Genomic DNA, 26,237 nt, shown 5'->3' with positions numbered 1-26,237 from the left:
GCTGCTCAGTCAGGGCACCTGGGAGTCCTCCCTACCTGCTAAACCCTTCTTCCTGCTCAACCCAGCAACTTGAATGTGTGAATATGCTGGCAGCAGACTCTAAAACAGGCCCAGGTATACAGATGCCACCACCTCAGCCCCATGGCCTGTCATTCCCTGATTTGGGAGGCATAGTCCTTCTTTCTATTCCCAGCCTGCTCCGCACTCTCAGCACATGCTTATCTTATTTCACCTTAGATCCTCTTTATTCTGTTCCACAAACTGCTTTCATAGAAATGCCATTTGACAATACTTGGGTGCTCCCCACACCCATCCTGAGCTACCTCCCATTTCTCTGCCGTGTTGTTCTTTTTGCCTGTTAGGGCACCAGACCCTGTGGGCTTTCTGGGTGGGTTCTCTACATCTTCCTCTCAGGCTCAGCCAGCAGTTTCCTGATTAGATGGCTATACTCTATACCAAAGCAGGCAGAGAACCAGGGTATAGCCATCTAGAGTGACTCACCATGCAACTAGGCACCCTAGCCTCCTATCCTCCCCATCTTTAGGAGACCCCCCTCTGTGGATTAGCAATCACCTAATTGCTCAAACCACCTTCTCCCTGTTCAGAGTGGACACTTCAAAGTCACCTCTGACTCTCACCCCTCAGCCTGGGCTCTGCCTTTAGCACCTACACCCACCTCCCATCATGGCTCTCACATCAATATGTGACAATTGTCTCCACCCTGCCCCTTCCATCAGTGCTAACACAGCACCTGCACAAGGTGTCCAAACCACCTGGAGCTCCCTTCCTGCTCCTCTTGGCCCTGTGTGTCTGAAGTTCAACAACCCTATAAGTCCTGCCTTCGACCTCTGCCAGGTGTTCTCCTCAGCATTCCCAAGCCTCCCTGAATCAGCACCCATTACTCCTTGAGAGTTCCCATTACAATCAAGTAATCACAGGTCTCTCCACAAGAGACCTGTGGGAATACAGGCTCATTGTCACCTGATCTAGGCCTAGCCCTGGCCCCCCTGTGACCATGGGCAGGTAGTGACTTGCCTGTTACTGAGGAAGCAGCTCTGGATGACCTTCATGATGAAATTTGCAGCCTCTCGCTCAGTCATGTTGGGGCTAAATCTATGCCTGGGAGAAAGACCAAAGGGTGTTGCTGTTGGCTGCTATAGCTCCCTTCCTAACCCTGCCTCCAGTGTTAAGTGGTTCTGCCTGTGGAATGAATTGTGGCATCTGTGCAGATCTGTTTAGTTGAAGGCCATGCCCTGGAAATGTACCCTTAGAATCCATGTTCCAGAATCTGGGAATAGTGCTGAGGGTATATGTGGCCTAGTATGGGCTTGTCCCTGTCCCTTCAGCTTCTAGGCCTAAGTGGTCCCATGGCTGGGGAGGACTAAGCATGAGGCAGCTAAGCTGCTACAGTCCCAGGGCTTAGGGTCAGGTCAGCAATATCGAGAAACTAAAGGATGCCTGCAGTGACTTCATGTGGCCAGCAGAAGCTGGGTTGTTCTGCAAATATGATCTGATGACAGTTTCACCCAGGAACCCTGTCTGCTCTGGAGTTGCAAGGAAATGATAATCACAGTTACAGTCACATAACAGGATCCCATGGGTAGAGCCAATGGACAACTGACCCCCAGATGGTTTGTGTGTCTGTTAAGGAACCTACTTCAAAAGCTTGATTGTCTGGCCACGGAAACAGGGCAGACCCGTGTCCAACATGAGAGTGACCAGAGAGACAACTGCGTCCATATAAGGCCTGTGGAGAGATGGGGATTGTAGGGTAGACAAAAGTCAGCCTGAGCAGGTGGCCCTGCCTATAGTCCTGTGGCGTGGCTGTCCCCAAAAGGTCCCTCTGGATTCCCACTGCACCTTTCCTTCTATGGCAGCCCCTTCACATGCAACTTGCTGCTCCCCAGCTGGCACATCCCTGGACTGGGTTGTTCATACACACCCCAGGATTGTTGAGTGGTCCCACCCTGTCCAGACCATGTGAGGCCTGGAGGATATAAATGGTGGGGGGGCCCTGCTTGCCTCCCTTGTCCTGCAGGGCAGGAGGTACTTAGGGGTTAGAGTACATGTTATCACACATGTTGTGTGGTCTTGGCCAAGTGACATACCATGTGAAACCAGACAATACCAGTCTCCAGCATGCAGTTTGGCAGATGGTAGGTGCTCAGGCAATTGTTAAAGGGTAGGTAAGATGCCCTAAAGGGGAAGCCTAAGACTGAGGGGCATTGGCAGGATGTGACTGGAGGTTCAGAGTGAGGAGAGATTGCTAGCAGAGGTGAACAGAGTGGTGACCAGAAGGTAAGGCCTGGGTACCAGGTGCTGCTGGCACCTCTCTCCTCTCCACCTTTGAGGGGATGTCTATTCTGATGCCCCAGGTCTCACCGCACAGCCAGGTAGCCACGGACACACATCTCCATGAACCATTTGAAGGGAGTAGCCTCCATCTTGCCTCCCATGATCATCACCATCTCGTCTGTCAGCTTGATGTCTGGTTCCCAGCCAAGGTTGCCTCCCGGTGAGCTTTCAAACATGAAGCCAAAGTCTGCAAGACCCCAAAGTCACCTGTAACTGGGGCAGATGTGAGGGCAGGTGGGGATGGGGGCAATCTTTTTTGTTTTTTTAAATAAGCAAGTCATTTAAAAAATTATAGTTGCAGATGGACAGCATGCCTTTATTTGTTTCATTTTTATGTGTTGTTAAGGATCAAATCAGTGCCTCACACATGCTAGGCAAGTGCTCTGCCGCTGAGCTACAGCCCCAGCCCTGGCAGTCTGTTTTAAGGAGCAGAAATGGACTCAGAAATACCACAACCCACAATCAGGCCATGGGCCAGGTTTTCTTGGGGACAGCCAGGGAGGTATAGGCAGAGGAAGAAGAGAGAGGGAAGAAAGTGAAGGTGGGAGCAGGCTGGAGTAAAGTGAGGCCTGTACTAAGCTTGAACAAGCCTGGTTCCTGACCTGGAGCTCCTGGCTACTCCCCTAGGGTGGCAACTTCCTGGGGCCCAGTTGGGTACCCTCCACAGTATGATGGCTTGGTGGCCAACAGCCTGGATCTCAGAGCTTGACATGTATGCCCCCCCCCCCCAGCCCTCATCTGATGGGTGGCTCTGGGCATGCTTGCTCTTCTCTGTGGGTGCCCCCTTCCTTCCATGAAGTCTGAAGGGTGAAAGGAGTGGATATTATAATTGTGGCCCGGCTGACCAATGTGGATGATGTGGCCCTTCTTGTCCAGCATGATGTTGCCATTGTGTCTGTCCTTGATCTGCAGCAGGAACAATAGGAGGCTGTAGGCGGCCATGCTTCGGATAAAGTTGTAGCGTGCCTGTGTAGAAAGGGCTACAATGGCTCTGGGACCTGTGGGAGCTCTCCCTGATTCTGTACCCAGGACCCCAAGCCTGGCTCTCTGGCTCCAACTTGGCAGACCTAAGCAGTAGAAGTGAGCATGGCTGGGTCTGATGTGCAGGACCTCCCACACTCAGAGGTTCATTTTCTGCTGGGGAATTCAGCCCTAGGCTCCTATGATGATGGCCAAGGGAGGTTACAGGTATCCCTAATGAAGGAGGACTCTGAAGATCAGGGGAAGGAAGCAAGCAGGTGCTGATTAACAAGAGAGTCGTGGAGGTGGGATGGGTATAAATAAGCCCTCTGGGGCTGAGGCCCTGCTGGTTACCTGTTGGAAGGCCAGGGTAGACTCATCCCCATACTGGCGTGTGAAGTAGTCATACATGCCAAAGTCTGTCTGGCGTCCTAGCTGGTCTCGAGAAGTGCAGTCAGGGATGCACTCTATCACCCCGCACTAGAAAAGAAAGAAGGAAGGATGGATCTTAAGGCCTGCTAAGTGGAAGGCATTGACAGGTTTTTTTGTGGGGCTCCTGTTCAGGTAACTTACCCCAGGGGCAGTAGCCACTACCCGATAGGGAAAAACAAAGAGGTCGAGGCCAACCAGCTGGAAGATGTTCTTGAAAAGGTCAATGATCTGCAGGGCCAACATGTCCTAGGAACCAAGGAGGTATGGGATGCAGTTGGCTGGCCTCTCCTTGGTCCCTGGCCCACTCAGTTCCTAGTGGTCCTTGAGGTTTATACAGGGCAGAAGCTGTGAGAAGCCAGTAATAGAAGAAGGGAGGCCATAGCTGAGCAGGGCCTTGACTCACTACGCACTCAGGCATGGGTTAGGCATAAGGCCATGAGGCCTGGAGGATATAAATGGTGGGGGGGCCCTGCTGGCCTCAGGGCATTTCCCTCTGGGTGGGCACTGGAGGTGGAGCAGTTAGGGCAAGAAGGAGAGATCACTGGGTTTGGCACAGCCCTAATTTACTACATGGTACCTGAACCAAATGAGGGGAAGCAAAGATTCACATCTCTGTATGTAAAGCTTGCCTCTTTAGTGTGCCTACAACCTGGGGGAAAAGAGGCTAAGTCAACTCCGTCACCTGCCGGCAGTCATCCCCCACTTTGAAGATGGCTGCCTGCCAGCAGATCTTCTGATCATCAGCATCCTGACTGCCCGAGTCATCCTCAGAGTCTGAGTGGCATCGAAGACCTGTGAGTGAGGCAGAGAGGCCAAGGGTAGTGAGAAGCCCTGTTAGGCTTCAGGGCAAAGTCCTGCTCACGAGCCTGGAGAGAATCCCAGGAATCTTGGGGATCAATTCTGCAAAGCTCAGTGGGGCCAAACAGGGATCCTAGAGGGCCTCCAAAATGTCATGAGTCAGCGGGTGGAATTACCGGGTCAGGAGTTTTTTCCTAAGAATATTCAGGCTTAAATGAAACTGAAAACAGGAACCCCATTTTTATACACAGAGAGGTCTCAGGTATGCCCAGGACCAGTGTTGGGCACTGTGAGTCCGTGGGACAGGAGGAATATGTCTGTACACTGGGGTTCCCAGGGGTCTTAGGAGCCAGAGTGTAGGAAAGGCCATGGAAGGTGTGCCCCCACAATGGCCAGCGGCCTCTCTGCAGCTGGCCACATCCCCTCTATTGGGTTGAAATGTGTTACTCCAAAATTCTTGCTTACCCAAAACTTCAGAATGTGACTTATTTGGAAATAGGGTCTTTTCAGGTATAATCAAGTCAAGATGAGGTCATATTGGATGGGGGGTGGTGTGCAAATCTAATGACTAGCATCCTTATAAGAGGGAAATTTGGCCATGTGAAGGCAGAGGTGAAGGTTTGGGTGATGCTGCTATAAGCCAGGGAATATCAAGGATTGCTGGAGACCACCAGAAACTTGGTGAAGCAAGAAGAATCTTGTTTTAGAGCCTTCAGAGAGAGCATGGCTCTGCCAACACCTGGATGTAAGATTTATGACCCCAGTCTGTAAGGCTCCCAGAGGAAACTAAGTCACAAATGCCCCAGGCTACTCAGTCCTAAAGGGGCCTTCTGATTATGCTGCTGACTTGGGGCGTATTTCCAAGGTGGGCATGTCTGTCATATATACAAGTTCCATGCCATCTCCAAGGGAGAGGTAAGATTGAGAGGTAGCAGCCATCATCTTTTATGGGGAGCTGGTAATAAACTAAATAGGCCAAAAGAAATTGGCACTAGCAAGGAAAAGCATTTAGATCCCAAATTAAAGCAGAATTCTTTACTGACCTTCTTTTTCAAGTTCACTTACTCCACATCGTTTCACCTTAAATTTAGCCAGATATGGGGCTTTTGCAGCACTACCAAAAAAAAAAAAAAAAAAAAAAAAAAAGAAAGAACATGGCACATGTGATACAGCAAACTACTAAGTAAGGCCACTGCAGAAGGGGGCAATGGAGGCACTCACCTCTGCATGGGAGTCCCAGACTTGTAGTCAATGTCCAGCACAATGGCCTCAGGATTGCTGGGCAGGTAGCAGCCTGTGCAGGAACAGATGGGAGGCATAGGGAGCTCACGTATGATCATGGTGGAGGCAACAAACAGTTCCCAATACACACTTTACGTGGAAAGTCCACCCTGCAGTCAGCCCACCTTGCAGAGGACTGCTTCTCATCCGTGGTTACCAGCAACTTCTTATACTTTGACTGTTATAGATCTGTCCTCCCTGACTCTGACTTTCACAGATCTTTCCAGACAGCTAACAAATGAGCCACACCTCCCAGGAGATGCTTATCAAAGAGGATGTGCTGAGCCTCAGCTTCACAGAAGCTATCTGCCACTAACCCTGGTGGAATTTTGCTCTCCAGGTGGGAATTTTCCACCCTGCCTTTGCTAGTCTCAGCATCTCTCAACATACTTCCATTCTTGTGCTTGTTCCATAGTCAAGGGCTTCTCTTCCTCTGTAAATGTATCCAGAAGAAGGATAAGAGGAAACCCCATTCTTGGAGCATTCCATGCCCAAGGGCCCAAGCATATGTGTGTGTGGCTGGCCATTGTCTTTATGGGTGCCCTGTACTACCTGGAGAGAACAGAAGTTGCCCTCTGTTTCACAGGCCTACAGAGGCTGCCTGCTTACCAGGCTGCACCTTCACTTCAGACAGAGCTGACAGACAAGCCTTCTTTCTCTCATCGCCTTTAGGGTAGGGCCTGAAAAACAAAACAGAAATGCTTTGTTGTTTCCTGCAGGAACTGGCCTCTGAGGGACAGCCCACGGCCATCCCATTTGTATTCCCTTTTCTATTTCTCTCTTCCCAGTTCCAGCTATTCCTGCCTAAGTCCCAATTGTCAGGAGACTATTTGCAGCAGTGCCTGTGCGGTATTTCTCATGGAGAAGCCTAGATGGTCACAGGACCAAGGTGGGGCTGTTTTCTGGTTGTCTCTGCCTCTTGCCTTGTGTGTGGGATGTGTGTATTGCTGTTTGAAGCATCGGGAAAGACAGGTGGCTATGGGGGCTGGATTCAAATGCTGTCTCTGTAATTTACTTCCTGCATGACTGGCAGGTCCTTTAGACTTCCTGCCTTAGGATAAGGGTGGAAGGTGATAATTGGAGACCTGCACCTATTTACACGATACCACCCAGGAAATGTTATCTCCCTCCTATAGTTTGGATCTGAAATGTCTCCCAAAGGCACATGTATTAAAGGCTTAATCATGAGCTTAGTGCTACTGGAAAGTGGTAGAGACTTTTAAAAGGTAAGACTTAGTGAGAGCTTTTAGGTCACTGGAGGTTTGCCCCTAAAGAGATCGGCAATGCTGATCTCTTTCTGATTCTTTGCTGCCATAGGTGAGTAGTTTCCTTTGCTATGTGTTCCTGTTGCCAGAGGCCCAAAAGAAATAGGACTAACTGATCATGGACTGAACCCTCTGACACTGTGAGCCAAAATAAGCCTTTCCTCTTTTTGGTGCTGGGGATCAGATCCAGGGCCTTGTGCATTGTAAGCATATACAGGCTGAGCTACATCCCTAACCTCTTTCCTCTTTTTTTTTTCTTTCTTAATTTTTTTGTAGATGTAGATGAACAGAAAGCCTTTATTTTATTTGTTTATTTTTATGTGATACTAAGGATTGAACCCAATTCCTCACACATGTGAGGCAAGTACTCTGCCACTGAGCTATAGCCCCAGCCCCAATGCCTTTCCTCTTTTTAAATAGATTATTTCAGGTATTTTGTTATAGTGAGGCAAATCTGACTAACATACTCCTCCAACCCTTTATCTTTGTGGGCTAGAAGCTGCCAGAATTGTTGCCCAGGAAAGAGCTACTGGAGACATGGTCAGGTCTTGGAATGACCAAAGTAGAAGCAGCAGTGTGATGGAGATAGCCCAGGGGGAGCAAGGCCAGGAAGAACTGTGCCTAATCCTCTCTCCCTTTCCTGGGTCATCCTGGGCATGTGCCCAATGTCCTCAACTCTAGGGCTCCATCCCATGCAAATGAGAAATGACACTGAGAGCCAAGCATGGAGTCAGATCCATGTGAATTGAGGGCCCAGGCCAACAATGATAGAAGCTGTGAAGGATGTGTAATTTCCTTGATACCACTAGGATCCTTCAGAGCTTGGAGAAGGCAGAGTGACTTAACTGTGGGACAACACAGGGACTGAAACTAAGATGTGTCCTGAAATGATGTGGCAGTGCAAGTTACGTTGAATCACCAGAGAAGAGCTCCTTCACTCTGGCTGTATACCAGAATCAGCAGCAGCCCCACCACAGGAACTCTCATTTACCTGGTTGGGATGGGAACTTGGGACCAGGCACTGATGTTTTTAAAGCTCCCTAGGCAATTTCAAGGAGTGACAGGGATTGGAATGAGACATCCCAGAAAAGGATTCTGAAGTGCTGCCACTTACTTGATGATGGCTGATACATTGGTGATCTTGTTAAAGAAGTCAAATTCCCGCTGGTAGAAATCCTTGGCTGGGCCTGACAGGGAGCCTGTAATCTCTTCTACTAACTGCTCCAAAAGGTCACCAATGTCAGCTGCCAAAGAAACAAAAAAGTTGAGCTCTTGTGGCTGCAATAGAGTCCTTCAGTAAAATCCATGGACGTCTGCCACTCAGGCCAAGGGTATCTCAGCACCCTAATGGAAGTATGTGTAGTGTGCTCTGTGGACGTGGTATGCAGGCCATCATTGCCCCCTTCACTGCTGACACTAGCTATGCTAATGGGAAAAGCTTCTGGCACCAGAGTGGAGCTGAAGACAGGGCCACATGCATGGATTCCTTACTGCTACACACTCACAGTAAAGAAAAAGCCAGTGTCACTTGAGAATGTCCCCCGTGAAGTAATACAAATTAATTTTATTAAACCAAGTACATGACTTTTCAATATTCTGTGTGATGAAAATAGGATGCCCAAGCAGTGTCCTTGCTGTATTTAAAGCCTGCACTGTCCTGACCTGAGAACAGAGCATTTGTCTAACTTTCAAGCTGAACTCACCTCTTTTTTCATGAAACTATTTTTTGTTTTGTTTTTTTGGTGGTGCTGGGTATTGAACACTGGTACACTCTACCACTGAGCTACACTCCCGTTTTTGAGGGGGTGGTAGGGTACTAGGGATTGAACTCAGGGGCACTTAACTGCTGAGCCACATCCCAGCCCTATTTTGTATTTTATTTATTTTTAAAAAATATTTGTTTATTTATACATGGGCACAATATCTTTATTTTGTTTATTTATTTTTATGTGGTGCTGAGGATCGAACCCAGGGTCTCACACGTGTGAGGCGAGTGCTCTACCACTGAGCCACAACCCCAGCCCCTATTTTGTATTTTATTTAGAGACAGGGTCTGAGTTGCTTAGTGCCTTACTATTGCTGAGGCTGGCTTTGAACTTGCAATCCTCCTGTCTCAGCCTCCAGAGCTCCTGGGATTAAAGATGTGTGCCACTGCACCTATCAGCTATACCCCGTTTTTAAAAATTTGAGACAACATCTCTCCAAATTGCCAAGGTTGAGTTCAAACCTATGATACTCCTGCTTCAACCTCCAGAGTAGTTAGGATTACCTTGCCCAGTAGGACTTCATTTATTACTTCAAAGAATGATAGGTAAAATATAGCTATTCAGACTTAAATCTATGGCAGAAGTTTTCTGGAAAATGAACAGAAAATCTGCCACTTAAAGAAAACTAAGAATTGTGGGTGTGGTGGCACAAACTCGTAATCCCAGTGATTTGGGATTACAGGCTTGGGATTATGAGGCCAGAGGATTGCAAATTTGAGGCCAGCCTCAGAAATTTAGATCCTGTCAAAAAAGGAGAACTAAAATTTTTTTTTTGGGGAAAAATAACTTACATCTATTTGCTCCTATGAGTTCAACAGCTTCCTAACTTAAATATCTTTCTGACAAGACTGGGTGGGATATTAGATGATTTTTCAATATAGCCATGTGTCACTTAACAATGGAACATGAAATGAGAAATGCATTATTAGGCAATTTTGGTAACTGTGAACATCATACAGTGTACTTACACAAACCTAGATGATTTAGCCTTTTTAAATTTTTAAAATTCCTCAGGCTCCCCACCCCTCTCCCAGCACCTAGTACTGGGGATTGAACCAGGGCTTTGCATATTAGCTTGGCAAGCACCCTATTATTAAGCTATACTTAATGCCATACTTAATACTAAGCCCTCTCAGTTTTAATTTCTAATTCTGTTTAATATTGATAGCTAATGCCCACATAAACCAAAGCTCTTTGAGGTTTCAACAGTTTTTAAAAGAGTATGAAGAGCCTAGAGGCTACTTGGAGAATTGCTGCCTTTACACAGAATCATAGGTTGTGTCAGACACAGGCAGAGTCTGTGTTGAGCTCTGATCGGACAAACAGCTGTCTAACCTGGGGCTCTTACCCCTGAGAGCTGCTTGGTGGTTCTTGGAGGGGACATATAGCAAACGTTTTTTGAAGGCTGCTCTGCCTGTAATGTTAATAGTGAGAAATGTATCACTAAAAAAAAAAATACTCACGGTCCTTCTGGTGCCCCTCTTCGTCCAGGTAGATGTTAGTTTTCATGTTCCAGATAAACTGGTGTGCCAGAAGCTGGGATTTGGATGCTGCCCACAGAATATACTCACGCACATAGCCCATCTGTAGTAAAGCAAAATCACTGTCAGCCCAGGCTTTGGGTCCACTCACTTTCTGTCAGAAATGATGTTCGTTCTTTTTCTTTTTTTTGTAGTGATGTGCTGGGAATTGAACTCAGAGTCTCACATATGCTAGGCAAGTGCTTTATCACTGAGCTACATCCCCAGCCCAGGAAAAGATTTTCTAACCCAGTCGAAGAGTTAACTCCCAAAGCTTGGCTGCACAGCTACCAACTGTGTGGGTGAGCTCTCCAGGATCAATGGCAAAACTAGCCTAGGGGGACAGGCCAAGTTTCAGCTGGCTGGTAGCTGGTGAGTTGGGACCCAAGTGGGAGAGGTCTTCAATATAGGCCTGAATCAGCATTTGTCTCCTGTTTCTACATGTTGAATTTAAAAACCATGATTCTCAAAACTAGTTTCTGGGGCTGGGGATATAGCTCAGTGGTAAAGAGAGCTTGCCTAGCATGTGCAAAGCCCTGAGATCGATCCCCAGTACTGCAAGCAAGTAAATGAACAAAGCCCTCCAAAAGCAATTTTTGCTTTTGTTAAGTGTGAGAAATGAGTAGACTAGGTACCAAAAGCTCATTTGTAAGCAGGCTGTTTAGAACAAATGTTCCAAAGTAAAGTGATGAGTAGATTCTAGAAAGCCCTATCTAATGTACACCTATTTTCTGCTAAGTTGACACACAGCCAGTATCCTAAGGACCTATTTCTCTTCCTTTCTGATCATTTCTTACCACTAGACCAGTAGCACCAGGTTTCCCTGCCCCCCACCATACAGAGCTTAAAACCAGGGTCTCATGCATGCTAGGCAAGGAGTACTCTACCACTGAGCTACACCTCCAGACTACTCTTTAAATTTTAATTTGAGACAGGATCTCAATAAGTTGCCCAGGCTAGCTTTAAATTTGCAATCCTCCTGCCTCAGTCTCCTGAGTAGTTGAGATTACAGATATGCACCCTTACATCCATCTTGGTAACTTTTTTTTTTGGTACTGGGAATTGAACTCATGTGCACTCAACCACTGAGCCACGACACCAGCCCTATTTTGTATTTTATTTAGAAACAGGGTTTCCCTGAGTTGCCCAGAACCTTGCTATTTTTAGGGCTGGCTTTGAACTCACTATCCTCCTGACTCAACCTCCCGAGTTGCTGGGATTACAGATGTGCACCACTGTGCACCCGGCAGGTAACTCTAGTTTTAATGACCATGTCCTGGGCTTAAGAAAGGCAGACTGGCCACTCAGAGAAGACTCCCAGAAGAGGTCTCACCTTTAGCAATCTGAGGCCAACCATATAGTAAAGTATTCCTAAGATGGATATTCCCAATTTGGATTGTGGGTGGCTGGGCTTAGCATAGGAGATGCTTTAATAATTCATGGCTATGGGTATTTCCCAATTCTGTTTTTTAAAAAATATTTTGTTTTTAGTTGTAGTTGGACAGCAAATGAATCTAAAGGTAAACAGTGAATAATCTATAGCTTTTATATGTTTTCTTTATAATAATGTAAACACTGAGAGTTCCAAAGTAAAAATTACTAAACATGGTACATATCTACCACTTCATCTTGTTTTCTCTCTCCCTGGAAACATTAAAAAAAAATACATATATTTAGTTGTACATAGACACAATACCTTTATTTTCTTTATTTTTATGTGGTGCTGAGGATCAAACCTAATGCCTCACACATGGGAGGCAAGCATTCCACCACTGAGCTACAACCCCAGCCCATCTCCCTGGAAATTTTTATTAGCTTTTGATTTGGTTTGTTCTTGCACCCCCCTCCCCTTTTTCTTTTAAATAGAGTCTTACTATGTTGCCATGCTGGGCTTGAACTCCTGGACTCAAACTATCCATCTACCTCAGCTTCCTGAGTAGCTAGGACTACAGGTATGTACCACAGCACTTAGCCTTATTCTTCCTTTTATTTAAAAAAAGTCTAAGCAAATATGTATAGATATTTGGTTCTCACAGGCTTAGAACTTTAAAAAAATTCCCTTAAAATGGTAAGCAGGAAAAAAAAATAAAGTTAGCTAAGTCCCGTGTTGTTATAACCACAGACAGAAAATAACTTTCACAAGAGAGCATATATTTTTCCCCCAGTGGAAAATATAAGGACAAAAAGGCAAAAACATCTGAACTAGTTTTCAGTAAGCAAATTGTTAGTAACAATATTGGCATTGCTATTTTGAAGCTACTAAGTATTACATAGTAGGATAAAATAAAAAAGTACTTTGTTAATGTAGTTAACAATCAATATTATTAGTGTTAAAATATCCAAACTTAAAAATGAAATACAGTAAAAAACCAAAATACAAAAAACCCCTGTAATCCTACATTTGAATTGGGAACATGTGTACAATCTCATGTTGCACTTTTCTAGGCAGGAAAGACCTAGAAAGGAGGACCCACTCTATTGCACCATCTTATTCCCCCCCCTCCCCAAGACCTATGGATGGAACTCAGGGCTTTATGCAGGCTAGGCAAGTGCTCTATTACTAAGCCTCATCCCGGCGGGGGTGGGGGGTGCTGGGGTTGTGGCTCAGTGGTAAAGTGCTCACCTTGCACATTTGAGGCCCTGGGTTTGATTCTCAGCACCTGGCTTTTAACTTGTGATCCTTCTGCCTCAGACTCCTGAGTAGCTGGGATTACAAGGGTGTGCCATTGCGCCCAGTTTATTTTTTAAATTTTGAGACAGGGTCTTGCTAAGTTTTCCAGCCTGGCTTCAAACTTGTTATTTTCCTGCCTCAGCCCCCTGAGTTGTTGGGATTATAGTCATGTGCCACTACTTCTAGCATAAACAAGAAAGATTTTTAAAAAGCAGCTGATGTAAACTACCAGCAAATAATAGAAACTGCAGCCTACCTACATTTCCTTATGCTAACCTTGGCCTCATTTGCAAGCTAAGTGTAGCTGCCTAAGTTTCCATGTGCTCAATCCTTTTTCTGGTGGCCACCACTCAGAGTTCACACAGAGATCCTGGGCAGTGGTTCCAGCTCCCTTTCTCCACTGGATTAGGCTGTTCTGTTTGGCTCCCACCAAAGCATAGCACCAAGCAGTAAAGGGAGAACATTGCTGAAGATGGGGGTGGAGGGGATGAGAAAGGGAAATGGCTTTCTGGAGAAAAGGTTCCTTAGGGCTATACCATAAGTTGTGGCACCAGTGCTAAGACCCAATCTACATGGCATAAACATGATATCTCCATAGTATCACTACTTAGTTGGAGTGCTGGAAACTACCTAGTTAGGACAGTGAATCATTCTATAGTCTGTGGGAATATGTCCATCCCTGGGACATCCAGCCTCGGGGCTCATAGCCAGGTTGCCTGGTATATAGTGCTTAGCCCAGTGCTCAATGTAGCCAGGGAAACGAGGCTGGACACAGGGTGGGAGAAGATGGAAATACATGCTGCTGCATTCAACTTGGGTGTGGTGCACAGATGTAATAAGGCCACATTAAGTACCACTGTGGGGTATGGGTAGTATGGGGTCCAGACTGTGACCACTCTTTGGTGGGTGTTTTCTGTGCCATATCTTGTGCTATTAATTTTATGCACAAGTATACTTTTATGGACTGAATTGTGTCCCTTAGTGCACATGTAAAGAACCTCAGCATTCATTGTATTCAGAGATGGGATCTTTAGTAATTAAGATAAAATGAGGTCATTAGGATAGATCCTAACCCAGTATGACTGGTGTCCTACAGGAGGAGATAAAAGACATATATAGAACATGTGAAACCATAGGCAAAAGATGCCTACATGTCATGGAAGAAACAAGCTCTGCTTGATATTGGACTTCTAGTCATCAGATCTGTGTAAAAATATATGTCTGTTGTTTAAGCTACTTGGTTTGTGGTGCTTTGTTATGGTAGTCTGGCATCATCTTATCTAATCCGGCTCACCACTTCCAATGAGGAGACAAGGGAGTGAGGTTCAGGGAGTTCATATGACTGTGTCAAGACCCCCATCCCACAAAAGGGAAGCCAGAACAGGATGCCCACCCTGATGAAGTAGCTGGCAATTGTCCTAGAACCCTGCAGAGCATGACTGGGCCTCAGGGTACAGCAACAGGAACACAGGGAATGCAGTTACTGCTGGGCAGCCCTGCTCCCGAGGGAGTCCCTGCAGAACCTGTGAGAGCTGGGGACAGGCTGGGGAACAGACTGGGTGTGAGGGAAGCAATGTACACAGCATTGGGAGAGGCGAGGACAGCTTGTACCAGCACAGCCTTACCTTGTCATACCTGAGGGCTTGCACGATCTGGGGGATGTAGAACAGGATGGCATCCTACAGAGGAGAAATGACCATGATCTCTAAGGTTAGTCTAACTAACACAGATGATGTTCCAGGGTCCCACCCAATGCATAATGATAGGTAATGGAATCTGCCTTGCTTCTGCTCTGTTCACAGGATGCTGTGCTCCTTTGAGTGCCACAGTAGGACTGAGAACTAGGAAAAGGCCTCTCTCACTTATAAAAATAGCCTGCCTTGGGGAAATGGCTGAAATTTACAGTAGATTCCATGATGCTGGGGTTACAGTGAGTCAGGCTCTAGAACATTCTTCAGACCTTCCCTCCACATGGCTGTCACATGGGATCTCTGGTGTATCTGATACTTTGTTTGGTTTAAGAGGCACAGGTGCATTGTTGTGGGGAGTCTGGAATCAAACTCAAACTTTATTTTTTAACTCAAACTCACTAAAAAATAAATGATTAGAAAACACATCTGGGAAAAAAATAGAAAAAGAAAACATGCCAGAATTAGGACTAAAAATCTATCCTCTACAACTACTTGAACAAAGAAGGGGAATGAAGATGTCTTTTAAGATAGACTCAAATACTTGGGTGCCTTCCAGGTTGATAACGGAACCCTGTCTTCTGTCTTCACTAAATCACTTCAGGAAGCCAGCTCTGGCAGGGCCCTGGGCTTACCGGGGGGAAGGACCTCAGGACTTTCACTCCATATTGTGCTGTGAGAGGGTGTGGTGGATACATGCTGGAGAAGTAGGAGAGGCCTGTAGGTGGATCTGTGGGTGCCCAGCAGAGTACATGGCTGAGCTCTGGTGCATCAGCGTCAATAGTATGCCAGGTGACAAGGAACTGGGGAGAAAATAGGGATGTGGGGTAGTCAGGCAGTCCCTGGGAATCCTCTTGATATATCCAACCCATGTCCACAACACAAAATGGCCACAAAATGTGATGACTGTAAACCACTTATAACAATATGGAAAATGATTCTGATATGTTTAATATACTTCAACCTAACTGCACAACTGCAATTAGGTTGAAGTACTTAGCTGTTTTTCCATGATAAACAAAATAAATGCTATATAATAGAAGCGGAAAATACAGGGAATTATTTCATACCACTGAGATTACCAGGTCCCTGTTTTTATCTAGTTTCTATAATTTCTAGGCATTTCTGGGAGCAGTTTAAACCAGGCCTGGTGTCTGGGCTATGATACCTTGATAGCTTCAGGGACATCACTAACAGCTCCTGGGTCCAATCGAACGAGACGGGTCACTTCATTCCCGATGGCTTCTGTGTTCTTAAACCTAAGGTGCACAGATGTGAGTTGGGTGGCCTCACCAGCAAATACATTCCCCCACAGCCACAAGAGGGGAATGATGAACTAGAGGGATTCAGGTCAATACCAAGTGACAGCTACTCAAACACAAGTGTTTGAAATAGCATTAATAGATCGACTGAAGAAATGCCCAAACTTTCTTAAACAGGAATTAATCTACTCTCATTGTTCAAAGGGCATCCTTTTAGAGTCCTTGCTTTAGAACCCCCACCTTTTACTCTTTTTCAGTCCCATATCCTCTCGTGCTGGCCCTTCATAGTAGCCTATCCATAGGTCAGCTTCTCAGTCTACAGTCTAAGGCCACAAGGCACCTTACTCAGTGTGAGGACAGTCATGAGTTTGCAAGCGTTACTACCCCAGGTATTCCATAAATATGTGCTTTGAAACAATGCAGGAGAACCCATCTGTGGTCTTGCTCTTGAGATCAAATTAGGACCAGAGAAAGCAGAAAGGAGGCAAGTTTGGGCTCCTGGTTAAGAAATATCTGCCTCTCACATATCCACAGGGGCCTGGGGAACCATCTGCTGGGACAGCATCACAGTGGGTCTCTGTAGTCCCTCTCAGCCACCATCAGTCTAAGAATTTTGTCCCTGTCAGAGCTTACAGGACCCTTGGCTGTCAGTTGCAGCACATGATTCCTCTGAGTAGCCTGTGTTCAAAGATGATATCCACGAACAAAACCAAACCCTCCCCAAGCCTGTTTTTGCAGTCTGCCTCCTGGAAGCATAGCTTCTGTAAATCATACTGTGCCTCTGAATTTGCCCTGTTGTTATCTCCCAAGTCTCTGGGGTGCTATGGCACCCCAAGGAGGAGCCTAACAACATCATAAGGATTACTGTGCAACATTTGTACAGAAAGAGTAGGTGGGTATCTTGAGAGAACTGGCCTGCCTGATGTCCTCATCACGATGTGGCCATATCATGCTCCTCAGCATTCATGGCTCAGTTGGCAGGCCCCTGCACAGGACCTCTGGTGAGGGTGGGAGACACGGGCCCACCTGGCTGGCAGCTGAACGGCCAGGTAAGGAGAGATACTCCAGGCGAGGTTCACATTGTCCTTCCACTGCTTCTCACTCAGGCTGATGTACTTGGATCTCCAGTTGGCCACACTGTTCTCTCCAGCCTGGTCAAGCTCCAGCTCTGGGGCTGATAGCGGGTTATACCAAGTGATGAGACGCTCGATCTCGGTGGCCTAGTAATACCAGACACCAATGCCCAATGTACCTTCTGCAGGTACTCACATGCCACCCTCACCTAGGGTGCTGTCTGGCCATGTGGTAGGCAGTGGCCATACCCTTGGGTCTTACCAGCAGGGATAACAGCAGTGTCCTACGCTTCATGTAGTATTTGTGTAGCTGGGAGCCCCGGTTGGTTTTCTTAGACATGCCTAGGGAGGAAAGGCAAAGGACAAGTATGGTTCCTGGCCGCCTAATCAACCTTGTGTTTCTAAACCTAGGGGAAGATGTCTATCACTCTGTTATCTGAGTGAGTGTCCGTCAGGCCACCAGGATGGGGATTCAGACGTGACAGATGTAGGAGCAAATCTCCCACAAACCTGATTTCTTGGAGATGGTTGACATGCCACTAGACAGGGGATAGGTGTTGATCCAGCCTTGTGTGGCCTGTTGCCGAGAGCCCACAGTTATATCCAGGTTACTTCGGGTGTCTTGGTTATCTGTGGGCAAACATTTGTTGATTCTGGGATGAGGAAGCTCAAGAAAAGGCATCATAAAGAGAAATGAACTTTTACCAGAGATAAGGCAAATAGTGGGAGGCCAGGCACTTTCTGTGGCACTGGAATAGATGGAGAAGGATTTTGCCAAATAAACCCTTCAAGTATAATGAGTTTTCCAAACAACTGGGAAGTTTTTTATGCTAACTATACTAGATAGAAAGCTATTTCTAAAGTTTATTGTATCCCTGGCTAGTCTTTTAAAATAGAATAAAATAAATATTATTTTCTTGATAAATGATGAGGGACTAGGGATGTACCTCACTGATAGAGTGCTTGCCTAGTATACATAAGGCCTTGGGTTTGATGCTTAGCACTGCCAAAAATAAATCTTTAAAAAAAATTCTTTTATTTTTTGGTATTGGGGATTGAACTCAGGAGCTCTGGACCACTAAGCCACATCCCCAGCCCTATTTTCTATTTTTTATTTAAGAGACAGAGTCTCACTGAGTTGCTTAGCACTTTGCTTTTGCTGAGGCTGGCTTTGAATTCGGGATCCTCCTGTCTCAGCCTCCCGAGCCATTGGGATTATAGGTGTGCACCACCATACCCAGCAATAAATACATCTTAATAAATGATGATGGCAGTTATCTGATCACTGGCAATGTGTTGATTTTTGATATAGCAGTAACTTGAGGACCTCTGGTGGCCAATTACATGGACTGTTTGCTCTGTTCTAAATGGACCCAGAAATGAACCTTAGAAAGTATCCAGGCACAGTGGTACACTCTTGTAATCCCATCACCTTGGGAGGCTAAGGCAGAAATACTGTAAGTTTAAGGCCAGCCTGGGCAACTTAACAAGACCCTGTCTCAAAATTAAAAAGAGCTGGGGATATAGTTTGGTGGCAGAACACCCTTGGGTTCAACCCCCACTACCAGAAAACAACTGCTTTTTAATGTGTGGTTTGTAATCAGCTACATGCTCAGAAGAATAGGAATATGGTTTCCTTTTGGAGTTTTGCTGCTAGTAAAAGCTTTAGTGTTTCTCCTGGAGCAGTTTGTTCTCGGGCCCCAGAAAATTCTTTGTCCCTATCCACCTTGGCTAGCTCCTGTGTGTTCTTTCAGACTTAGCTCTGATGTCACTGCTTGCAGAAAACCATCTCTGACTTCTCCAACTGCTTTGGCTAAGCCAAATGCCTGTCCTGAAGGGCTGGTCCCATGGTTCCCTCTTCTGAAGTTACCCCCATTTGATAGGCTCCTACTAGATCATGCTGTATTCATCTGAGCACACTGGCCAATGCCAACCTGTAGGGCACCTGAGAACGGAACTGGTACAGGTTAAAGTGATGGTGACAGGTTTCTACTCATAGGCCCCCTGTGCTTGTCATGTGCCTTAGCTTGGGCTGGAGGACAAGTAGTAGCAGCCAGGCAAGCTGTGGACCTCCAACAACAAACAGCATGTCTGGGCCTAACTGCTATCCTGGTTGGCTCATTCAGGGATGTACATGGCATATCCCTGTCCCCTTGTCCCCCCACCCCCAGCAGATGCACTGCTGAAGGCAGTACTTACCTGGGGGAACGAGCTGGCTGGCAGTCAGGTACTTCTTATCTGAGAACATGGCAGTCCAAAATTTAATCATTATGCTTATGTCTTCACGCAGCCTCTTCTCTCCTTGAGTAGGGAACTTTGGAGGACAACTTCAAACAACCACAAGAGGATAAGAGTTGAGTTTGCAGAGTCAGGGCCTAGAGGCCAGTCACATAACACAGTGAGAGGTGACAGAACACAATGGTTCCTTAATGTTAAGAGGTTAGCCTGGAGTTAGTCATTATCAGTGATGATCTCAGTGGTTTTCACAGTGAGGTGTGCTGGTTTTAAGAGCCTTCTCCTGCCTACCTCCATCACTACCCTCTGCAATGTCTAAAAGGTCATGACAACTGAGCTATCCGTATACAACAACAAAGTCTATATTTTCAAAGGCCCAAGTAGTAGGTATTTGCAGTTTTTCATGCAATAACCAATTAAATCACCAGGAAAGGTAAATGACATGCACGTAATCTGTTTCTTCTCTGTTTTTTTGTTTTTTGAGATAGGGTCTTGCAATTATTGTCCAGGCTGGTCTTGAACTCCTGTGCTCCAGTGATCCTTCCACTTCAGCCTCCTAGGTACTGGAACTACAGGAGCACATCACTGTGCCCTGTGGAACTTAATCTCTTAAATCAATTGAACTAAGAAAATTTGCATGCATCTTGTTGGGAGGCTACCCTCTTAGTACACACATGCACATGCAGATATAAGGCATAGGACTGATGATAATAAAATCCAGCAGTCCATGGGTTGATGAATTATAAGGTCAGTAAGTATGAACAGGCAAACTGACCCTTTGTGAGTGAACTCCTAGGGTTTGGGATAAGAGGGTATGTGTAGGGTGGGATCTGTTCTATACCTGAAATAGTCAAAGGCAGTTGAGTAGATCTTTTCACGAAGCACATTGCGGATGGTTGCATTTGGAACCACGTCAGCATGCAGGAGGGACAGCCCCAGAGTCAGCAATCTGAGAGAGAACCCCAGGCCTAAGTCAGAGTGGGAACCCTGGTTTAGGGCCATGTCTCAGGGGGGTGCTGGCCATTCTCCTGAGTAAATCATGCAGCCCTAGAGCTCAGGGAACATTTCTGGCCAGTAGATCTTGGACTGGAGCATCAGCCAGGTAAATATCAGTCACAGATTACTTTTACCCCAAAGATTTTTTTTTTGGTCATTTTTGGAATCAAGTCCAGGGCCTCACTTATGCTAAGGCAAGTGCTCTACCACTGACCTACACCCTCAGCCCAGAAAAAATGATTGATGTATGTATATAGGTGACTCTATGACCAGTGTGATTCTGCAATCTGTACAGTCAGAAAAATGAGAAATTATACCCCAATTGATTCAAATGTATGAATTGCTAAAATCATTGTAATATCGTGTGTAGCCAATAAAAAAAAATAAAAAAACCCACAAACTTTCATTTTTGTTGGGATAAAAGTGAACAATATGTGTTATTCTGCCTAGGCCAGATATTTCAGTCTCACAAACTATCTGTAGGCTAAACTCTTGAGGTACAGTCATCTGAAAGTGCAATAAAGTAAGAATATTTATGAGAGAGAGAGAGAGAGAGAGAGAGAGAGAGAGAGAGAGAGAGAGACAGAAAGAGAGAATAATTTTCCATGTAGCTGGTTTCTTCTAGACTAGGCTCTTAGCAAGGTGATGTGAGACATAGGAAGGGGAGGCACTATTCCTTCCTGCAGGGATTTTATAATCCTGGGCTGGGAGAGATTATGAGTCCCCTTGAAGGGTGAGACAAAAATTTCTATAGGATAAAAAGCCATGGAAATCCCACAAAAGAAAAATACAGTTCTAATAGGGATCTTATAGAGGGGTAGACCCCAGCTGTTGAAAAGTTTGGAAGACCTGGGAGTGTGATGGGCCCTAAGGAGGAATAGCTTCTCATATAGCAGGGTTACCAGGCTCCAGGGCAAGTAGCTGTAGGAGCCAAGACTGGGGATACTGGGAGGCAACATGGGTAGTCAGGCTGAGTAGGAGGAGCATAACACACACCAAGCCCATGCCACAGAGGGTCATCCTATAAAGGGGATGGAGGACCTGTGGTGGGGAATGCAGACAGCTGGTTGGTCCAAGTCAGAGTGGTGAGAGAGAAGTGAGGCTGTGGATAGGAAAGGAAGTAAGAAGCCAGACATATTACAGGGGGAACCAAAAATATTTGCGTCTGGCTACATAGGAGGGTTAGAGGACAGAGAGCCATCTATAACAGAAAGGGAAGACAGGTGGAGAGCACACTGAGCAAGGCGATTTCTCTGTATGTACAAGGCTGCTCACGGCATATTGGTGCAGGCAGATACTGAAAAGAAGTGGCTGATCATCTCTATGGCAATTGGGATGGGATGCAAATTGTTTCCTAGTATATCATTCCTGTTACATTTTATAAAAGTACTAATCCTTAACAGATTATATATTAATAAAAAAGAGAACTTGGGCTGGGGTTGTGGCTCAGCAGTAGTGCGTTCACCTAGCACGTGCAAGGTCCTGGGTTCAATCCTCAGCACCACATAAAAATAAATAAAAGTATTATGTCCAACTACAACTAAAAAAAGAAAAAAAAAAAAAGAGAACTGGTCCTTTCCTTCAGCTTGTTTGAGAAGCACAGTCCCACTGAGTAGCCGGTGGGCTGTAGGGACATGGGTCTAGAGCTCAGGGGAAGGGCAATCAGAGAAGGCTGCAGCAGTGAGGGCCTCTATTGTGGCTGGGATAGAGCAAATACCACACCAACCACAGGCCCTGCATAGAGGATGGCAGAGGCCAGATTCTAGGGAGAAGGGCACAAGTAGAGGAGCTGGGGGCAGGGGATGTTTTCACTAGGTAGAAAGTTATTGCCTCAGTGCAATTAGGAAGGATGTGCTTGATCAGCTCTTCCTGATCATACTATGGCAACTCAGTAAAATTTGTTTCATATTGTATAGAAGCACTATGACAAACACAGCACACCGCACCGGAGACAACACCTGACATATACTACTCCACATATGCCCACATGCCAGTCACAGGACATGTCAGTACTCCCCAGAGGAGGAGAGCCCTCACTTGAAACGGGGTCCAATGGCTGCCACATGCCGGTTCATACTCCCTTTGGCACCACCAATATTCAGAGACATGGAGCGCTGCAGCAGGCTGGAGAAGATCTCCACTTGGTCAGAGCTGCAGTACTTGGCAATCTCAAACCGCTGTACCAGGAACTAGGCAAGAAAAAAAAACATGGTGCAGTGACAGGGCTTGGTCAGCTTGTATCAGAGCCAGTGAAGTTAGCTGAAGGGCTCTGATCTGACGTAATAGCAGGAGGGATTGGGAGAGAGGTCTGAAGTAGTTAAACTCTCTCTTAGGTCTGGCCCTCTCCTCCAAACTGATTTGCCTGGCCCCAGATAAGGCCCTGGCCCCCAAAGTCAAGGGGGAAGAGCACAACAGAGTTTTTGAGGGGGGAGAAGTGGGGACAGGCACATACATCAATCCAGATGTAGTGGGGAGTCACTTCAGGGGGACAAGGTCTAGGCTGACTCGCTTCTGATGCTGCGAGGGGATCTGCTTCCTTTGTCTCAGCAGAAAACAGGCCGAACTTCTGCTCCACCGTCATGTGCCAGGCCCCTGCCATCTCACGCATAAACTGCAAATATAAAACAACATTAGCTATTCAGCATAGAAGGGGGATACTGTTTCATTTTTAAATTATAAAACGAATATATGCTCACTGAAAAAAATTTAGAAATCAAGGAAAGTATGAAGAAAAAAATTAAGATAATCTATAACCCCACTTCCCAGGGCTCATCCATATTAGTGGGTCTTGTTGCTAAGCTACATTCTTAGCTCTCTCTCTTTTTTTTTTCCTTGAGTCAGTGTCTCACTAATTTGCCCCAAATGGACTGGAATTTGAGATCCCCCCTGCCTCAGCCTCCCAAGTTTCTGGGTCTACAGTTATGTACCACACTACAGTACCCAGCCATATTAGTGTTTGATGAGCATCCTTCCAGCCTTTTTTCCAGGCTAGGTTTTGTTTGTCCCAGTTCATGGTGTTAAGTGGGACAGGATACAAGATGGCAGGATACCTGGAATGCCTGATGCCATATGGGTCAACAGGCTTCATTCTGGTGAGCCTTCCTAACAATCCTGAAAACTGCCTGTGGTTGAGGAAATGAGGTGACTTAGGGTCTCTGAACTAGCAAGGCATTCTGGCTTTAGAATCAGTTCCTTTTTATAGTTCTCATGGACTCTGTACAATGCTTGCATCCTGCTAGCCAGACCCAGAATGACCCAGGGAGCCAAGGGGAGACTGCAACTGCTATGGGCTGAGTTGCTCCCACTGTTTGGCCACACTCAACTAGGTCCCCTTCTATGTGGAGGCATGAGAAGGGGCCATATGGAGCAGAGTGGTGGCCTAGAAGACATGTAGGTACTAGACAGAGTAAGGAGGTGCCAGCTCACACTTGGAAAATGCTCACAATCTGTGAGTTTTTCATAGGAAAGACCAGGAAGGAATAGTTGGTGCCTGTATCAGCAAGAGTTTCCATTCCTGTGTTGGCCCAATAACATTAGCCAGTTTCTTCAAGGGCTTGAGACGTCCTTGGTGGTGACAAGGCCTGGTAAGTAGGATATATACCATAGATTCTTCTCCAGCATCCTACCCTCTCTCCTTCCTCAGGGTGATGGCTCAGGGTTTTCAAGTGGCTGGTCAGAAGCACTTGCACCCAGGCTCCCTGCTAGTTGGACTGTTTTTTAGGTTCTTATTAGCACCAACGAGTAAGGTAAGAGACTTAGGAAAGGCCCTAGGAAAGCCAGAGCACGTTTTGTAAAATGGTATCTTGTCACATTCCACCCTCCCCCTGCCTGAAAGTAAAGAAACCATCTGGAAGACATCAGGAAGAAGACGAAGGTCACCCACACTATGGGTGGCATTGTCACAGACAGGATCCCAGGCTACCAAATAGCTGTCTGTAGTTTCTGAGTCTGGCTTCTGCTGCTTCTTTTTATATATATATATTTTTAATTGTAGATAGACACAATACCTTTACTTTATTTATTTATCTTTTTATATGGTGCTGAGGATTGAACCCAGGGCCTCTCATGAGTGCTTTACCTCTGAGCCATAACCCCAGCCCCTGGCTTCTGCTTCTTGTAGCCACATGTCTTATGTAGAGGATGAGGGAGCAAAAAGGTGTGTGTGTGTGACCATGGGTCCTGCATGTGCATGGGGAAAAGAACTGAGAAGGCCAAGGATCCAAGCAGAGATGATGCTCCCATTTTTTTCCTACTGCCACGTCCTGACAGCTGTCTCTGTGTCAGGGTTTCCCAGGCTCTGGGAATAGAGTCAGTCATGAAAAAAGACAACATATCCACAAAGTTTATGATGGGGGCCACACACAAAAAGTAAGCAACAAAGGATATTGATAAACAATAAAGAAAAAAACAACAGTGTGACTTGAAAGTTCGTACGAGTATGTTTTAGATAGGATGGCCAGGAAAGCCCTGGTAGGAAGAGGACATCTGAGATAAGCCCTTGAGGTAACCAGGAATGAGGTGTCTGACTGCCTGAGAAGAGGAAACAGGTGATGAAGCGCAAGGGGAGTGTGGGAGGCCATCCTCGCACGTGATTTGAGTTACCTCCCTGGCTGGGTGAGAGGCGCTGTGTCAGAGCTTTTCCCCACCCTTCTCCAGGTCCGAGGGCTTGTCTGTGTAGAGGCTGCCTGGCCACTGCCCTGAAGACCCAATCGTTGCCCCTGACCTTGGGATGCTGCCCCCCTTAACCTTCATTGGATGGGATTTTCCCTGGAACTTTGTTCCCCAATAAAAGCCCACTCCCTGGTGTGTTCTCTCTCTCTCTCTCACTAGTCTCTTCTGTAAACCATGCTACCGCATTAGGTGGCTGGAGGAGGGAGCTAGAAGAAGCCATCCTGGAGCTGGTATTAAAGGTAATAAGAGTCTTGTCTCTCTCTTTTTTTTAATATTTATTTTTTAATTCTCGGCAGACACAACATCTCTGTTGGTATGTGGTGCTGAGGATCGAACCCGGGCCGCACGCATGCCAGGCGAGCGCAATACCGCTTGAGCCACATCCCCAGCCCCAGAGTCTTGTCTCTTTAATTTAAAACTCCCTAGCATTTACGAATGAATCGAACCTTCTTTCATGAAGCCAGCCCCCATGTGGCAGAGGGGAGCAACCTAGGAGGGTAGGGACAATAGGAACCAAGCATGTTTATAGCACAGCAAGGGAGACAGAGGGTGGCAAAGGCAAGGTGGCAAGGGGGGCTTGCAGATCAGAAATAAGTCTGCCTTCCACTCTGAATGAGCAGTGGGTGCTGACAAGTCTGGGGCAGAGGAGAGAACTGATCTGACTCAGGTTTTACTGACTACATGTGGAAGGGGGGGAGGTTGAGCAGGATGCAAGGGGCCACCTCTGAGGTCCAGGGGAGAGACAAGTGAGCCTAGGGTGGGAGGAGCAGCTGGGATACTGGGAAGCAGCCAGATTCTAGATCTATTTAAAGAGGAAAAGATAAAGCTTACACAATTTGCAGAGGGTTATTTTGGAGAAGTCCCAAAACAGGGAATTGAAGATGACTCTACGGTGTTTGGTCTGAACAGAGGGAAGGATGATGTGGACATTTACAGTGATGGGGGGATGGGTGACCAGGGTAGGTGGAGACTGGAAGTGAATTTGAACATGTGAAGCTGGAGGTACTGATTAGTTAACCTCATGGAGTTTGGGGGCAGGTGGCCGGAAGAATGCACCTAGAGGGCTGGGGTTGTGGCTCAGTAGCAGACTGCTTGCCTTACACATGTGAGGCACTGGGTTCGATCCTCAGTACCACATAAAAATAAATAAACAAAATAAAGATATTATGTCCATGTATAACTAAAAAATATTTTTTAAAAAAGAATGTACCTAATGTGTGGGGGTATCATGACCAGGATAGATGATGGTGCTGGTATAACTGCT

The 26,237-nt window shown here is 46.3% G+C and overlaps 1 protein-coding gene across 2 annotated transcripts in view; it reads right to left on the bottom strand.

Moving 5' to 3' along the window:
* The window catches only part of Pi4ka (phosphatidylinositol 4-kinase alpha), a 136,306-nt gene that overhangs the window by 537 nt on the left and 109,532 nt on the right, over positions 1 to 26,237 (bottom strand). Inside the window, exons 33-54 of one of the 2 annotated variants that reach the window (XM_005334488.5) lie at positions 22,755 to 22,913; positions 22,340 to 22,491; positions 20,148 to 20,255; positions 19,271 to 19,398; positions 17,582 to 17,701; positions 17,334 to 17,413; positions 17,025 to 17,218; positions 15,905 to 15,995; positions 15,372 to 15,539; positions 14,674 to 14,727; positions 10,321 to 10,441; positions 8,206 to 8,335; positions 6,436 to 6,506; positions 5,767 to 5,839; positions 5,589 to 5,659; positions 4,430 to 4,539; positions 3,889 to 3,993; positions 3,670 to 3,795; positions 3,201 to 3,321; positions 2,383 to 2,542; positions 1,658 to 1,747; positions 1,036 to 1,119 (exon numbers count right to left, since the gene is read on the bottom strand). In XM_005334488.5, coding sequence (XP_005334545.1) covers positions 1,036 to 1,119; positions 1,658 to 1,747; positions 2,383 to 2,542; positions 3,201 to 3,321; positions 3,670 to 3,795; positions 3,889 to 3,993; positions 4,430 to 4,539; positions 5,589 to 5,659; positions 5,767 to 5,839; positions 6,436 to 6,506; positions 8,206 to 8,335; positions 10,321 to 10,441; positions 14,674 to 14,727; positions 15,372 to 15,539; positions 15,905 to 15,995; positions 17,025 to 17,218; positions 17,334 to 17,413; positions 17,582 to 17,701; positions 19,271 to 19,398; positions 20,148 to 20,255; positions 22,340 to 22,491; positions 22,755 to 22,913 — 2,516 coding nt within the window. Of the gene's footprint in view, positions 1 to 1,035; positions 1,120 to 1,657; positions 1,748 to 2,382; positions 2,563 to 3,200; positions 3,322 to 3,669; positions 3,796 to 3,888; positions 3,994 to 4,429; positions 4,540 to 5,588; positions 5,660 to 5,766; positions 5,840 to 6,435; positions 6,507 to 8,205; positions 8,336 to 10,320; positions 10,442 to 14,673; positions 14,728 to 15,371; positions 15,540 to 15,904; positions 15,996 to 17,024; positions 17,219 to 17,333; positions 17,414 to 17,581; positions 17,702 to 19,270; positions 19,399 to 20,147; positions 20,256 to 22,339; positions 22,492 to 22,754; positions 22,914 to 26,237 lie in introns of those variants that run through there. The other variant, XM_078038827.1, reaches the window with a different exon arrangement.

The sequence above is a fragment of the Ictidomys tridecemlineatus genome, chromosome 2, assembly GCF_052094955.1.
Source record: "Ictidomys tridecemlineatus isolate mIctTri1 chromosome 2, mIctTri1.hap1, whole genome shotgun sequence".
In the NCBI taxonomy this organism is placed as follows: domain Eukaryota; kingdom Metazoa; phylum Chordata; class Mammalia; order Rodentia; family Sciuridae; genus Ictidomys; species Ictidomys tridecemlineatus.
The sequence above is the reverse complement of the archived record's forward strand: the minus strand, read 5'-3'. Positions and strand labels throughout refer to the sequence as shown.